The sequence below is a fragment of the Arachis stenosperma genome, chromosome 9 (assembly GCF_014773155.1).
Source record: "Arachis stenosperma cultivar V10309 chromosome 9, arast.V10309.gnm1.PFL2, whole genome shotgun sequence".
NCBI lineage: Eukaryota > Viridiplantae > Streptophyta > Magnoliopsida > Fabales > Fabaceae > Arachis > Arachis stenosperma.
In genome coordinates, this window is record NC_080385.1 from 101,498,633 (window position 1) to 101,513,414 (window position 14,782).

The 14,782-nt window shown below is 39.4% G+C and overlaps 1 protein-coding gene across 1 annotated transcript; it reads right to left on the reverse strand.

Annotated features, from left to right (window-relative positions):
* Positions 1-2,866: 2,866 nt before the first annotated feature.
* Positions 2,867-3,400, reverse strand: LOC130949770 (uncharacterized). Its single transcript, XM_057878407.1, has one exon. It carries the CDS (start codon positions 3,398-3,400, stop codon positions 2,867-2,869), a length of 534 nt encoding a protein of 177 aa, XP_057734390.1.
* Between the last annotated feature and the right edge of the window lie 11,382 nt (positions 3,401-14,782).

Sequence of the window (14,782 nt, forward strand, 5' to 3'; positions counted from 1 at the left end):
ACTCGAAGTGGATTTTCTGGAGCTACAGAAGCCCAATTGGGGCGCTCTCAACGGCTTTGAAAAGTAGACATCCTGGGCTTTCCAGCAATATATGATAGTCCATACTTTTCCCAAGATTTGATGGCCCAAACTGGCGTTCAAAGTCACCTTCAGATTTCCCAGCGTTAAACGCCGGAACTGGCACCAAAATGGGAGTTAAACGCCCAAACTGGCACAAAAGCTGGCGTTTAACTCCAAGAAGAGCCTCTACACGAAAAATGCTTCATTGCTCAGCCCAAGCACACACCAAGTGGGCCCGGAAGTGGATTTTTATGTCATTTACTCATCTTTGTAATTCTTAAGCTACTAGTTCCCTATAAGTAGGACCTTTTACTATTGTATTTTTCATCTTGAGATCTTTGAATCTTTTGATCACTGGAGGCTGGCCTCTCGGCCATGCCTAGACCTTGTTCTTATGTATTTTCAACGGTGGAGTTTCTACACACCATAGATTAAGGTGTGGAGCTCTGCTGTACCTCGAGTATTAATGCAATTACTATTGTTCTTCTATTCAATTCCGCTTGTTCTTGTTCCAAGATATCACTTGTTCTTCAACTTGATGAATGTGATGATCCGTGACACTCATCATCATTCTCACCTATGAACGTGTGACTGACAACCACCTCCGTTCTACCTTAGATTAGGTGAATATCTCTTGGATTCCTGATACACGATGCATGGTTGATCGCCTGACAACCGAGCGCTCGCCTGACAACCGAGCCAGCCATTCCGTGAGATCAGAGTCTTCGTGGTATAGGCAAGAACTGATGGCGGCATTCAAGAGAATCCGGAAGGTCTAACCTTGTCTGTGGTATTCTGAGTAGGATTCAATGATTGAATGACTGTGACGTGCTTCAAACTCCTGAGGGCGGGGCGTTAGTGACAGACGCAAAAGAATCATTGGATTCTATTCCGGCCTGATTGAGAATCGACAGATGGATAGCCGTGCCGTGACAGGGTGCGTTGAACATTTCCACTGAGAGGATGGGAGGTAGCCACTGACAACGGTGAAACCCTTGCATAAGCTTGCCATGGAAAGGAGTAAGAAGGATTGGATGAAGACAGTAGGAAAGCAGAGAGACGGAAGGGACCAAGCATCTCCATTCGCTTATCTGAAGCTCTCACCAATGAATTGCATAAGTATCTCTATCTTTATCTTTATGTTTTATTCGTATATCACCCATACCCATTTGAGTCTGCCTAACTAAGATTTACAAGGTGACCATAGCTTGCTTCATACCAACAATCTCCGTGGGATCGACCCTTACTCGCGTAAGGTTTATTACTTGGACGACCCAGTGCACTTGCTGGTTAGTTGTGCGAAGTTGTAGTGATCACAATTTCGTGCACCAATCGACCAGGGCATCGATGTTCGGGAGGGGAAAGGAGTCTTTGGGACACGCCTTGTTGAGGTCGGAATAATCGACACACATCCTCCATTTCCCATTAGCTTTTTTGACAAGAACCACATTCGACAGCCAGTTCGAGTACTCAATTTTCCTAATGAACCCTACTTCCAACAGGTCAGCCGTCTACTTAGCTACCTCCTTAGCTCTCTCCTGGGATATCTTTCTTTGTCTTTGGGCGACGGGCTTGATGTTTGGGTCTGTGGCGAGCCAATGGGACATGAAGTTAGGGTCGACCCCAGGCATATCGGTTGGGGTCCAAGCGAACAGATCTCCATTCACCCTGAGGGCTTCCATGAGGGGTTCTTTTAAACTGTATGGGAGGTTTCTATTCACAAAAGTGAATTTCTCCTCCGTGTCCCCTACTTGAACTTTTTCAAGGTCTACAGGGGCTCCGGCCTCAGCTTGTCGTCTATCCTTGTGTTGAGGTCAACTAGGAAGACCCCGGATGCTTCTTTTGATTTTCTCCTCAATGACAAACTGGCATTGTCGCAAGCAACAACTATCTCTAGGTCTCCCCTGAGGGATCTGACGGACCCACTTTCTGTAACAAACTTCATGACCAAGAACTTGGTGCTTATCACCGCAGAGAGCTCGTTTATCGTCTTCCTCCCCAGAATAACGTTGTAGTCCTTGGAGTTCCTCAATACGACGAACTCCGCCATCACCGACTTTTTTCCCTCATCTGTCCCCACTCAAACCGGGAGCGTGACTACTCCATCAGGTTTAATATAGTTGTCTCTGAGACCAATGACTCCGTGTTGGTGGGTCTTGAGGTCGGTCTCCTGGAGTCCAAGGGCATTGAAGACATTTCTAAACATAATGTTCGAGTCGGCACCCGTGTCAACGAAAATTCGCTTGACTATCCTGGTCCCGATTCTTGCCGTCAGTGGCAGAGCTTGAAACAAAATTTTGGGGGGCCAAAAATTAAACATAAAAATTTAATAATAATATTTATATTAAAATAAAATTTATAAATATAATTATTCTTTAAGTTTGTTACTAATAAGATAATAAATAACTAATTCTACAGATAAAAAATATAAAATTGTTTATAATGGTACTCTTCGAGTCTTTAGTGACTTGAAATCCTTAATAATTGAATCAGAACTAAACTTTTCAATAATTTCTTTCTCAATGTAAATAACCAAACTATCCGCGAAAAAGTTGTCCTCCATCTTGTTTCTTAACCTTATCTTTATTATTTTGATTGCTGAAAATGATTGCTCTGTAGTAGCTGTAGAAACTAGAAGAGTTAATATCAGACGAATCAATCTATCAATCAAGTAATACACTTTTGACTTTTTTATTTATGCTAAACATCTACACAGTTCATGAATAGTTGACAAATTCTTCATTTCTGGATGCTGACGAGCATCAAGAATAAAATGCTGAAGTTGAAAAGGCAAATTAATCTTATCTTATTCAGTAAAGTCTTCGGGATAGTAGCTGTCAACAAGAGTAGAAATCTTAGCAATATCAAAATTTTTGTAAGCATCCTTAGGCATGAGAGTAGAGCTCAGACTTAGTAGATCCATTGCTTGAAATATCTCCACTCTAAAATAATGCTCAACTGTAATAAGATCTTTTTGGTGATGCGAGCGTCCTTGCCTTGCAACATAAGAAGCAGTTAAATCAGGAATTAGAATATCATGTTGTTCACAAAATGATTTCACATTTTTTAATAATTCCTCCCATCTATCATCTCTCATGCTTTGGATAAGTGTTTTTGTAGAATGAACTAGTTGCACAGCATTAACTATGTCTTGAGACTGCTTTTGTAAGGCTTGACAAAGAATATCAGTTATTCCCATAATATCTTTCATCAAATGCAAGATCAATACAAACTCAAATAAGGTCAAGGTATTGTAACCACTATCTGCATCACCATGCTGAAAATAAGTTGATCCATCAACAATAACTTTTTGTAAAACAGTCAACGTTGCACCATACATATTCATCAAACTGCAAACAAAAGAGAAATGAGAACTCGATCGAGTATCACCTGCTCGTCTCAAAGTACCAATTTGATTTGTTCCTGTACCAGTTTCAAGTTCATCAATCTCTAATAAATGGAGAATTTTATCTTTCTTGGCAGCATGTAACTTATCATGTCACTTACTAGAAGAACAAATGATATTGACGATGAAATTCAATTTAAAAAAAAACTTATGCACAGGAATAACTTCTCTTGATGCAATAACTAATGCAAGTTGTAATCGATGAGCAAAACAGTGGATATAGTAAGCATAAGGGCAATCTTTTAAGAATACTGCTTGTAACCCATTCCATTCCCCTCTCATGTTGCTGGCGCCATCATAACCTTGACCACGAATATTAAAAGCAAGAGATGAAGATTGAACCTGGGTACTTTAAGTCATAGTAATGTATTTCAGCCAACTAAACTATTTTTTATTTTTTGAAAAAGTACTACTAATTTTTTTATAAAAATTTGGGGGCCATGGCCCCCCTTGTCTCAGCTATGCTCCGCTCCTGCTTGCCGTTATCACCATGGGGGCTGGGGGTTTTCAAGGAAGTCGTGAATCCACTGATCCTCAGGGTCGAAGGATATCCTGGGTGATTCCCTAGCCCGCGTCCCGGGGCTACCCGACGACACTGCCAGGACCCTGGCGTCCTTTTTCGTTGCCGACTTCGATTTGGGGGACATGTCTCACCCAACTATTACATTGACAACTACTATGGGGGTGTTGTCCACGTTTTCTATCGATTCCGGCCTTGGTTTCACGACCCGACTTCGGTCCTCTTTGAATCGCTCGCGTTCCCTTCTCCTCGGCTCCCTGATGAATTGGGAAAATTTGGTGAGTTTCCCCTCGCACATGGTCTGCTCTAAAGCGTCTTTTAAGTCAAAATAGTCCTAGGTTTTGTGGCCAAAACCCTTGTGGTAGTCACAATATAGGCTCTTGTTTCCGCACGCTCTGTCCTTCAGCTGGCGGAGTTTTGACAGTATCCCCCTGTCTGCTATTTGCTGGTAGACCTCTGTTTTGGGGGCTATGACGGGGATATAATTGGTAAATTTCCCCACCCAAGGAAATGTTTCGGGTTGCTTCTTCGCTGCTCCTTCCTTTGGGGCCTCGCGCGGCTTTTATGGGTAAGCGGGCTGACGCTAGGGGGGTTAGCAGGCTGCCATTTATCGGCCGTGACTATCTGGCTAACTTCTTCATCGTTTATATACTCCTTGGCCATGCTTTGAATTTCTTGCATCGTCCAAACGGGTTTGGTGGTGAGGTGCTTCCTCAAGTCTTCGTTTGACAGGCCATTCGTCAGACATAAGCTGGCCACTGAATCTATCAAGCCATCTATCTCCAGAAACTCGTCGTTGAATCTGTCCAAGAATTTTCTCGTTGCAGGTATAGTTTCTAAACCAACTAAAATCCTTTCATGCAAAGATTTTTTTGTCACAAATAACAAACCCCTAAAAATAATAGCCGAAGTATTCAAACCTCGGGTCGTCTCTCAAAGAAATTGTAGGGAAGTGTTCTTGTTATTGATTATGAGTTGCATATTTTGGGGTTTTGGATTAAGAGACAAGAAAAGTAAATTGCAAAGGAGATAAAATAACAACTATAAAAGCTCTTGGCAAGTTATGAGAAATAGAAGTCCTATCCTCGTTATCTTCCTCAATTGTGATATCAATTATCCATTGCTCCCACTTAGTTAACCCTCTAATTATGAAGGAAAGTCAAGTGGATGAATCAATTTGATTTTTCAAGTCCTAGTCAACTCCTAAGGAAAGACTAGCTTTAGTGGAATCCAAATCAACTAGCAACTTTCAATTATCAATCAACAATGAAGACAAAATAAAAACAATCAACAATCAATTGGAAGGCGCAAAATAAAACATAGAAAATTAATAAGAAAATATTAAATCTAAACAACCAATTGCAAACATCAATGAAAACAAATGAAGGAAGAAGCAATAAACATAAAATACCTCAAATTGCATTAATAAGAAAATTGAATCTAACATGGAGAATTCATAAACCAAATTAGCAAAATAAGGAAATCATAAAGGGAAATAGATAACTAAAGTACTAGAATAATAGAATGTAGAAGAGAAACTAAATTAAAGTAACATGAAAATCTGAAATTGGGAAGAACTAAACCTAAAAACCTAAAACCTAGAGAGAGGAGGGAGCCTCTTTCTCTCCAAAACTACATCTAAAACCTAAAATTATGTGAATGAGAAGTTGTCCGAGAAGTGAATGAGAAGTTGTATGATTGATTCCTTCACTCTGCAGTCTCTAATCAATGTTTTTGGGCTTGAAAGTGGGCCAAAAACAGCCCAGAAATTGCCTCCAGCAATTTCTGATACGTACAGCACATGGCTTCGTGACACATACGCGTCGCCCACACGCACGCGTCGCTTGTCTGTCGCACTATCCATGCATTAACAGCAAGGTAACTATGGCAAATTTCATATCATTTCGATGCCATGGATGTTAGCTTTCCAATGCAACTGAAACCGCCTCATTCGGACCTCTGTAGCTCAAGTTATGATCGATTTAATACGAAGAGGTCAGGCTTGAAAACTTTGCAATTCCTTCAATTTCTTGTATTCCTTCCATTTTTGCATGCTTCCTTTCCATCTTCTAAGCTCTTCCTTCCCTTTAAACCCTGAAAAAACTTAACACACATATCAAGGCATCGAATGGTAATAAGAGAGGATTAAAATTAGCAAATTTAGGGCCAAAGAAGCATGTTTTCAATCATAGCACAAAATTAGGAAGAAAAATGTAAAACATGCAAATTTAATGAATAAGTGTGAGAATAATGTATAAAACCCACTAAATTAAGCACAAGATAAACCGCAAAATAGCGGTTTATCAATTTCCCCACACTTAAACATTAGCATGTCCTCATGCTAAGTTCAAGAGAAGCTATAAAGGAGTGAAGAGGGATGGTAGTACTTATGAAATGCAACCTATCTATATGAATGCAACTAAATGCAAGATGCTTTTACCTACTTAGTGAAAAGTAAATAAACTTTTCAAGAACAAATATGAACTGGATTTCACTAATTCAAATCATAAAAAATGAAGTACAAATAGACTTGCAGAAGAAAATAGCTCATGAAAGCCGGGAACAAAGAATCGAGCATCGAACCCTCACTGGAAGTGTATACACTCTAATCACTCTAGTGTTTGAGGGTCGATTCTCTCGGTTCTCTACTAATCTTGATTTCTAAAGCTTACTCTTCTTCTACCAATCAACAAAAAATTTAATGCACAGATACACATATCAAGAGGTATTTTAAGGGTTGTAATTGGGTTAGGATCAAGGTAGGAATTTATTTAGTTAAGTGGACTAAAATTCAAATCCTTGATTAACCTAAACTTACCACCTAATCTAAGACAATCCATGTAATTACCATGCAAAATCTAACTGGCCATTAACTGTGTTTACCACATATTCATGCATCCCAAATGTAGTACAATATATATGCATTGATGTTATTACTTAACTTGGGATATTTTGTCCCTTTTTATTATTTGCTCTGTTTCTTTTCTTTTTCTCTCTTTTATTTTTTTTCTTTGTAATAATTTTTTTCCTTTTTTTTATTTTTCTCAATGCATATGATTAAGGTATTGAATGCATAAACATATCCTCAACATTCTTTGCACATTTTTACAAAAAGATTAACACCCAATTCTCAAACCGAATGTTCCCAACCCAATTTTCCCACACTTAAATTATGAACACTCTCATTAGTCTAAGATAACCAAGGATTCAAATTAAGGACATTATTGTTTTTCACTTAAAGTTAGTGATGGGTTAAAGTAAAGAATAAATGGGGTAAAATAGGCTCAAAATTGGTTTGCAAGGGATAACGAAAGGGTAAGGCCATATGGGTATGTAAGCTCAGAGAAACAAAGGCCTCAATCATATAAGTGCATGCATACATCAAACAATGAAAATATAGAATTAAGCAAGACAAGGATCACAATTTTAGAGAGAACAACACACACCAAAATTAAAGCATTGGTTGATAAGACGCAACCAATCAATTAGGCTCAAAATCTCACGGATTTTGTATGTTTGAGCGCTAAACCATGTTCCAAAATAAATTTCTTCAAGCAAGTTTAACAAAATTTAAATTCAATTTAGTGAAATGCTTTAAAATAGTTTTTTAGAAAAGAATTTATCACTTCAACTAAGTAGTGGTAAAATATGCACGAAATCTAACAAACATGCAATCAAACATGCAAATGCAACCACTAATTGATTAAACATTGGTGTTGGAAAAAGAAGTAGTTACCCACGGAAGTCGGTATCAACCTCTCTACACTTAAAGATTACATCGTCCTCGGTGCATGCAAAGATGTGCAAGTGGACGGGCTGCTACAACTGCGGAGTTCCTTCAAAAGCTTGTGCGGAATGACTTGTTGTTCGCCCTATTTAGAAGTTTTCCATTTCCCTTCCTGATGGCCATCCTGAAGGAAGAGAAAGAGGAGGAAAAGTAACCCACAAATAAAGATATGTAGACAAATATACATGGGTGGGCTAATGCCAAAGAATAATGAGGGTCTCAACTACATGGTAGCTACAACATGAAGTGAGAAAATAAAATGAGCAAATGGCATATCAATAGTGCAAGAATTGCAACAATGGTGGGAGAGAGTGGGTCATGAAAGACAATATAAGTTCATATCAATGCACAAGAAATACAAGTGTTATAAAAGATTAGCATTGATCGATAAATAATATCACCCAACAATATAAACAAGTCAATGTGCACCAAAATGATGGAAGAAATATTCAATAGATGAGTAAGAAAATTTAACACCACGAAAAAATGGTAGTCTTAGAAAAGAAAATAAAAACATGCACAAAATTAAATGCAATAAATGAAGGTATGTAAATGAAATAAGCAAAAGATAATGAAAGAAAATAAGGAGGAGAGGTGAAAGAAGAAGAAAGTGAGAAAGGAAGGGGAGAGAATAAGAAAGGAGAGAAAAAAAATGGGAGGGATGGAATCTGCGACGTGACGTGGTATGCGAAATTGTGATTCACACTTTTCACAACTCCGCATAGCTAACCAGCAAGTGCACTAGGTTATCCAAGTAATACCTTACGTGAGTAAGGGTCGATCCCACGAAGATTGTCGACTTGAAACAAGCTATGGTCATCTTGTAAATCTCAGTCAGGCGGATTCAAATGGTTATGAGGTGTTGATAATCAAAAGATAAATAAAACATAAAATAAGATAGAGATACTTATGTAATTCATTGGTGGAAATTTCAGATAAGCGTTTGGAGATGCTTTGTTGCTTCTGAACCTCTGCTTTCCTATTGTCTTCATCCAATCATGCACACTCCCTTCCATGGCAAGCTGTATGATCCTCTCAGTGAAAATGGTCCAGCTACGGTCTCTGTACGGCTAATTAACTATCGGATTTCTCGTCTCGGATGAAAAATACCAGGCACAGCTACCACAGGGCTAATCATCTGTCGATTCTCACTAGTGTCGGAATAAGATCCATTGATCCTTTTGCACACTGTCATTGCGCCCAACATTCTCGAGTTTGAAGCTCCTCACAGTCATCCCTTCCCAGGTCTTACTCGGAATACCACAGACAAGGTTTAAACTTTCCAGATCTCAGGAATGCTATCTATTGATTCTAACCTATACCACGAAGATCCTAATCACGGGGTCGGATGCTCTGTTGTCAGGAGAGACAATGCGAATCCGTGGAACAGAGACCCAAGAGAGTATACTCCGGCTAGCATCCAATGACTACGTTGAACATCATGTAGACCGCTTTGTGGTTGTCAGACACGCGGATCTTGGCTAAGCGAGTACTGAAGATAGTGGGTGATTGTCACGGGTCACCCCTTCAGTTTGACTTAACTGAATTAAGTACAAGAGTATATCTTGGAGAAGAAGTAGGCGTGAATTGAAGGAAAAACAATAGTACTTGCATTAATTCAGGAGGAACAGCAGAGCTCCTCACCTTAATCTCTGAGGTGTAGAAACTCCACCGTTGAAAATACATAAGAACAAAAGGTCTAGGCATGGCCGAATGACCAGCCTCCCAAATGGCATAAGAATTCGAAAACAGGGGGAGAAGACCTAATCAAAGGATCGAAAAATGGTCCAAAGATAAAATACAATAGTCAGAAAGTGCTATTTATACTAAACTAGTAACCTAGGTTTACAGAAAATGAGTAGATAGTGCAGAAATCAACTTCTGAGGCCCACTTATGTGTGTTTGGGATGAGCTTTGAAGCTTTCACGTGCATAGGCCATCCTTGTAGTTAAACTCCAGCTTTGGTGCGAGTTTGGGCGATTAACTCTAGTTCTGGCGTTTTACGCCAGAAAAGGGTCTCTGGGCGGCGTTTGAACGCCAGTTTGGACCATCAAATCTCGGATAAAGTATGGACTATTATATATTTCTGGAAAGCCCAAGATATCTAATTTCCAAAGCAATTAAGAGCGTGCCAATTGGGCTTCTGTAGCTTCAGAAAATCTACTTTGAGTGCAGGAGGGTTAGAATCCAACAGCATCTGCAGTCCTTTCTCAGCCTCTGAATCATATTTTTGCTCAGGTCCCTCAATTTCAGCCAGAAAATATCTGAAATCATAGAAAAACACACAAACTCATAGTAAAGTCCAGAAATATGATTTTTGCATAAAAACTAATAAAACTATACTAAAAAGTAACTAAAACATACTTAAAACTACCTAAAAACAATGCCAAAAAGCGTATAAATTATCTGCTCATCACAACACCAAACTTAAATTGTTGCTTGTCCCCAAGCAACTAAAAACAAAATAGGATAAAAAGAAGAGAATATACAATAAATCTCAAAATATCAATGAAGCTTAGTTCTAATTAGATGAGTGGGGCTAGTAGCTTTTTGCTTTTGAACAGTTTTGGCATCTCACTTTATCCTTTGAAGTTCAGAATGATTGGCATCTATAGGAACTCAGAAATCAGATAGTGTTATCAATTCTCCTAGTTTAGTATGTTGATTCTTGAACATAGCTACTTTATGAGTCTTGGCCGTGATCCTAAGCATCTTGTTTTCCAGTATTACCACCGGATACATAAATGCCACAGACACATAACTGGGTGAACCTTTTCAGATTGTGACTCAGCTTTGCTAGAGTCCCCAGTTAGAGGTGTTCAGAGTTCTTAAGCACACTCTTTTTGCTTTGGATCACGACTTTAACCACTCAGTCTCAAGCTTTTCACTTTGACCTTCATGACACAAGCACATGGTTAGGAACAGTTTGATTTAGCCGCTTAGGCCAGGATGTTATTCCTTTGGGCCCTTCTATCCACTGATGCTCCTCTTTACCCTTGCCTTTTAGTTTAAAGGGTTACTAGCTTTTTGCTATTTCCTTTTGGTTTAAAGAGCTATTGGCTATTTTTGCTTGCTTTTTCTTTTTCTATTTTTTTCTTTATTTTTTTTCGCAAGCTTTGTATTTTTCACTGCTTTTTCTTACTTCAAGAATCAATTTTATGATTTTTCAGATTATCAATAACATTTCTCTTTTTTCATTATTCTTTCAAGAGCCAACAATTTTAACATTTATAAACTTCACTATAAAAAATATGCACTATTCAAGCATTCATTCAGAAAACAAAAAGTATTGCCACAAAAATAATTAAACTAATTTCAAGATAGAATTTGAAATTCATGTACTTCTTGTTCTTTTGCAATTAGAAACATTTTTCATTTAAGAAAGGTGAAAGATTCATGGGACATTCATAGATTCAAGGCATAGACACTAGACACTAATGATCATATAATAAAGACACAAACATAGACAAAACATAAAGCATAAGAAACGAAAAACAAAAAAGCAAATAACAAGGAAATTAAAGAACGGGTCCACCTTAATGATGGCGGCTTGTTCTTCTTTTGAAGATCCTATGGAGTGCTTGAGCTCCTCAATGTCTCTTCTTTGCCTTTGTTGCTCTTCCCTCATGGCTCTTTGGACCTTTCTAATTTCATGGAAGTTAATAGAATGCTCTTGGTGCTCCATCCTGAGTTGCTCCATGTTGGAACTCAAATCCCCTAAAGAGGTGTTGTGTTGCTCCCAATAGTTGTGGGAGGAAAGTGTATCCCTTGAGGCATCTCAGGGATTTCTTGATGAGGGACTTCCTCATGCTCTTGTTGAGATCCATGAGTGGGCTCTCTTGTTTGCCTCATCCTCTTTCTAGTGATGGGCTTTTGAGATGAATCTCTCCATCTTCCATGACTCGGAGTTGGAAGCAACTGCCTTCCCTTTCCTCTTCCTAGAGGTTTTTCCGGCCTTAGGTGCCATTAATGGTTATGGAAAAACAAAAAGCAATGCTTTTTCGCACACCAAACTTAAAAGGTTTGCTCGTCCTCGAGCAAAAAAAGAAAGAAAGGAGAAGAAGAAGAAGAAATAGAGGAGATGGAGATGTGTGGGAATTCGGCCAAGGGTGTTAAGTGTTGGAGATGTGTGAAATGGAAAGTGGTGAGGAGGGTTATATATATAGTAAGGGAGAGAGGGTAACTGTGCGGAGAATGGGTGGGTTTGGGAGGGGAATTAATTGAATTTGAATGGTGAGGTAGGTGGGTGGGGATCCTATGGGGTCCACAGATCCTGAGGTGTCAAGAAATTCTCATCCCTGCACCTTCTTGGCATTTAAACGCCCACTGTATGCCAAATATGGCATTAAACACCAGGTTGATGCCCATTTCTGGTGTAAAATGCCAGTCTGGCTCTGGCTGCCAGTTCTGGCGTTTAACGCCCAGAATGCTGCCAGACTGGGCGTTAAACGCCCATTCTGCTACCCCTACAGGCGTTTAACGCCAGCCAGATGCCAGACACCCTTTTTTAGTGTTAAACGCCAGTCTGTGTGCCATTTCTAGCGTTTAACGCCCAAAATGGTGCTAGACTGGGCGTTAAACGCCCACTTTGCTAGCCTTACTGGCGTTTAAACGCCAGTAAGCTCGCCTTCCAGGGTGTGCTAATTTTTTGCTATTTTTTATTCCTGCTTTAATTCTGCAATTATTTTTGTGACTCCACATGATCATCAACCTAAAGAAAACATAAATTAACATAGATAAATAAAATTGGGTTGCCTCCCAATAAGCGCTTCTTTAATGTCAATAGCTTGACAGTAAGCTCTTACAAAGCTTCACATGTGCTCAGAGCATGATTATGGCCTCCCAACACCAAACTTAGAGTTTGAGTGTGGGTGTTTTGATAAACCCCATCTTTAGGGTTTATCTTGTGTTGGATTTAGAGCATTTTAACAACCTTTTGCCAAGTTTAACCAATGAATTAGCATGATTTTGTGATCTCTCCCGTATTTGTGCTTGAATGTAAAAGCATGCTTTTTAAGCCTTTAATTTGATAATTTTAATTCATCCTTGATTCCATAAAATGCCTTGATATGTTTGCTACTAATCTCAGGTTAAAATAGGCTAGGTATGGATCAAAGGAGCAAGGAAGAAAGCATGTAAGTGGAGAGAAGCACAAAAAGGCAAAGAATTGATTTCGGCCAAGGACGCGCACGCACACAAGGCCCTCGCGCGCACATCGCTAAATCGGCCAGGGACGCGTACGCGTACCGTGCGCGCACGCATCACAGTTCGCACGTCATTCTGTTACTGCATATAAGAACCAAGGACTTAAGGGGATTGAAACACATTCACATCCATAGACTCATTTGACATTTTTAGATATTTTTAGTTAGCTACATTGTTAGAGAGAGAGAGACTCCAACCTCTCTCTAGGGTTCATCTTCATTTCCTCAATTTTCAACCATTCCTTGGTGAGATCCATTACAACTCTCAATTTACTTTGTTCATGTTATAGATCCTTGGTGGACGAAATTGTGATCATCAATAATAGCTCTTTGGTATGTGCATCTGTTAACTCAGCACTTTCTTTCCACAACTTCGCTCAACTAACCAGCAAGTGTACTGAGTCGTCCAAGTAATAAACCTTACGTGACTAAAGGTCGATCCCACAGAGATTGTTGGTATGAAGTAAGCTATGGTCACCTTGTAAATCTCAGTCAGGCTGTTTCATATGTGATTGGATTAGATAATTAAAAGATAAATAAAATAGGATAGAAATACTTATGTAAATTAAAGGTGGGAATTTCAGATAAGCGTATGGAGATGCTTGTCCATGTTGAATCTCTGCTTTCCTACTGCTTTCATCCAATCCATCTCACTCCTTTCCATGGCAAGCTATCACCATTGTCAATGGCTACATCCCATCCTCTCAGTGAAAAAGGTCCAAATGCTTTGTCACAGCACGGCTAATTATCTGTCGGTTCTCAATCAGGTTGGAATAGAATCCAGTGATTCTTTTGCGTCTGTCACTAACGCCCAGCCTTCAGGAGTTTGAAGCTCGTCACAGTCATTCAATCCCGGAATCTTACTCAGAATACCACAGACAAGGTTAGACTTTCCGGATTCCCATGAATGCCGCCATCAATTCTAGCTTATACCACGAAGATTCTGATCAAGGAATCCAAGAGATATGCGCCCGGTCTAAGGTAGAACGGAAGTGGTTGTCAGTCACGTGCGTTCATAGGTGAGAATGATGATGAGTGTCACGGATAATCACAATCATCAAGTTGAAGTGCAACGAAAATCTTAGAATAGGAATAAATCGAATTGGATAGAAAATAATAGTAATTGCATTGAAACTTGAGGTACAGCAGAGCTCCACACCCTTAATCTATGGTGTGTAGAAACTCCACCGTTGAAAATATATAAGTGAAAGGTTCAGGCACCCCCAAAACGTGATCACAGGATCAAAAATACAATCCAAGATCCAGGATGTCTAATACAATAGTAAACTATCCTATTTATACTAGACTAGCTACTAGGGTTTACAGAAGTAAGTAATTGATGCATGAATCCACTTCTAGGGCCCACTTGGTGTATGTTTGGACTGAGCTTGATCTATCCACGAGCTGAGGCTTCTTTTGGAGTTGAACACCAAGTTGTAACGTGTTTTGGGCGTTTAACTCCGGTTCGTGACGTGTTTCTAGCGTTAGACTCCAGACAGCAACATGGAACTGGCGTTGAGTGCCAGTTTACGTCATCTAATCACGAATAAAGTATAAACTATTATATATTGCTGGAAAGCTCTGGATGTCTACTTTCTAACGCCATTGCGAGCTCGCCATTTGGAGTTCTGTAGCTCCAGAAAACCCATTTTGAGTGCAGGGAGGTCAGATTCCAACAGCATCAGCAGTCCTTTGTCAGCCTCCTATCAGAGTTTTGCTCAAGTCCCTCAATTTCAGCCAGAAAATACCTGAAATCACAGAAAAACACAAAAACTCATAGTAAAGTCCAGAAATATGAATTTAGC

Coding starts and splice junctions, on each gene's coding strand:
- LOC130949770 (XM_057878407.1), bottom strand. CDS start 3,400: ATGTATGGTGCAACGTTGACTGTTTTACAAAAAGTTATTGTTGATGGA.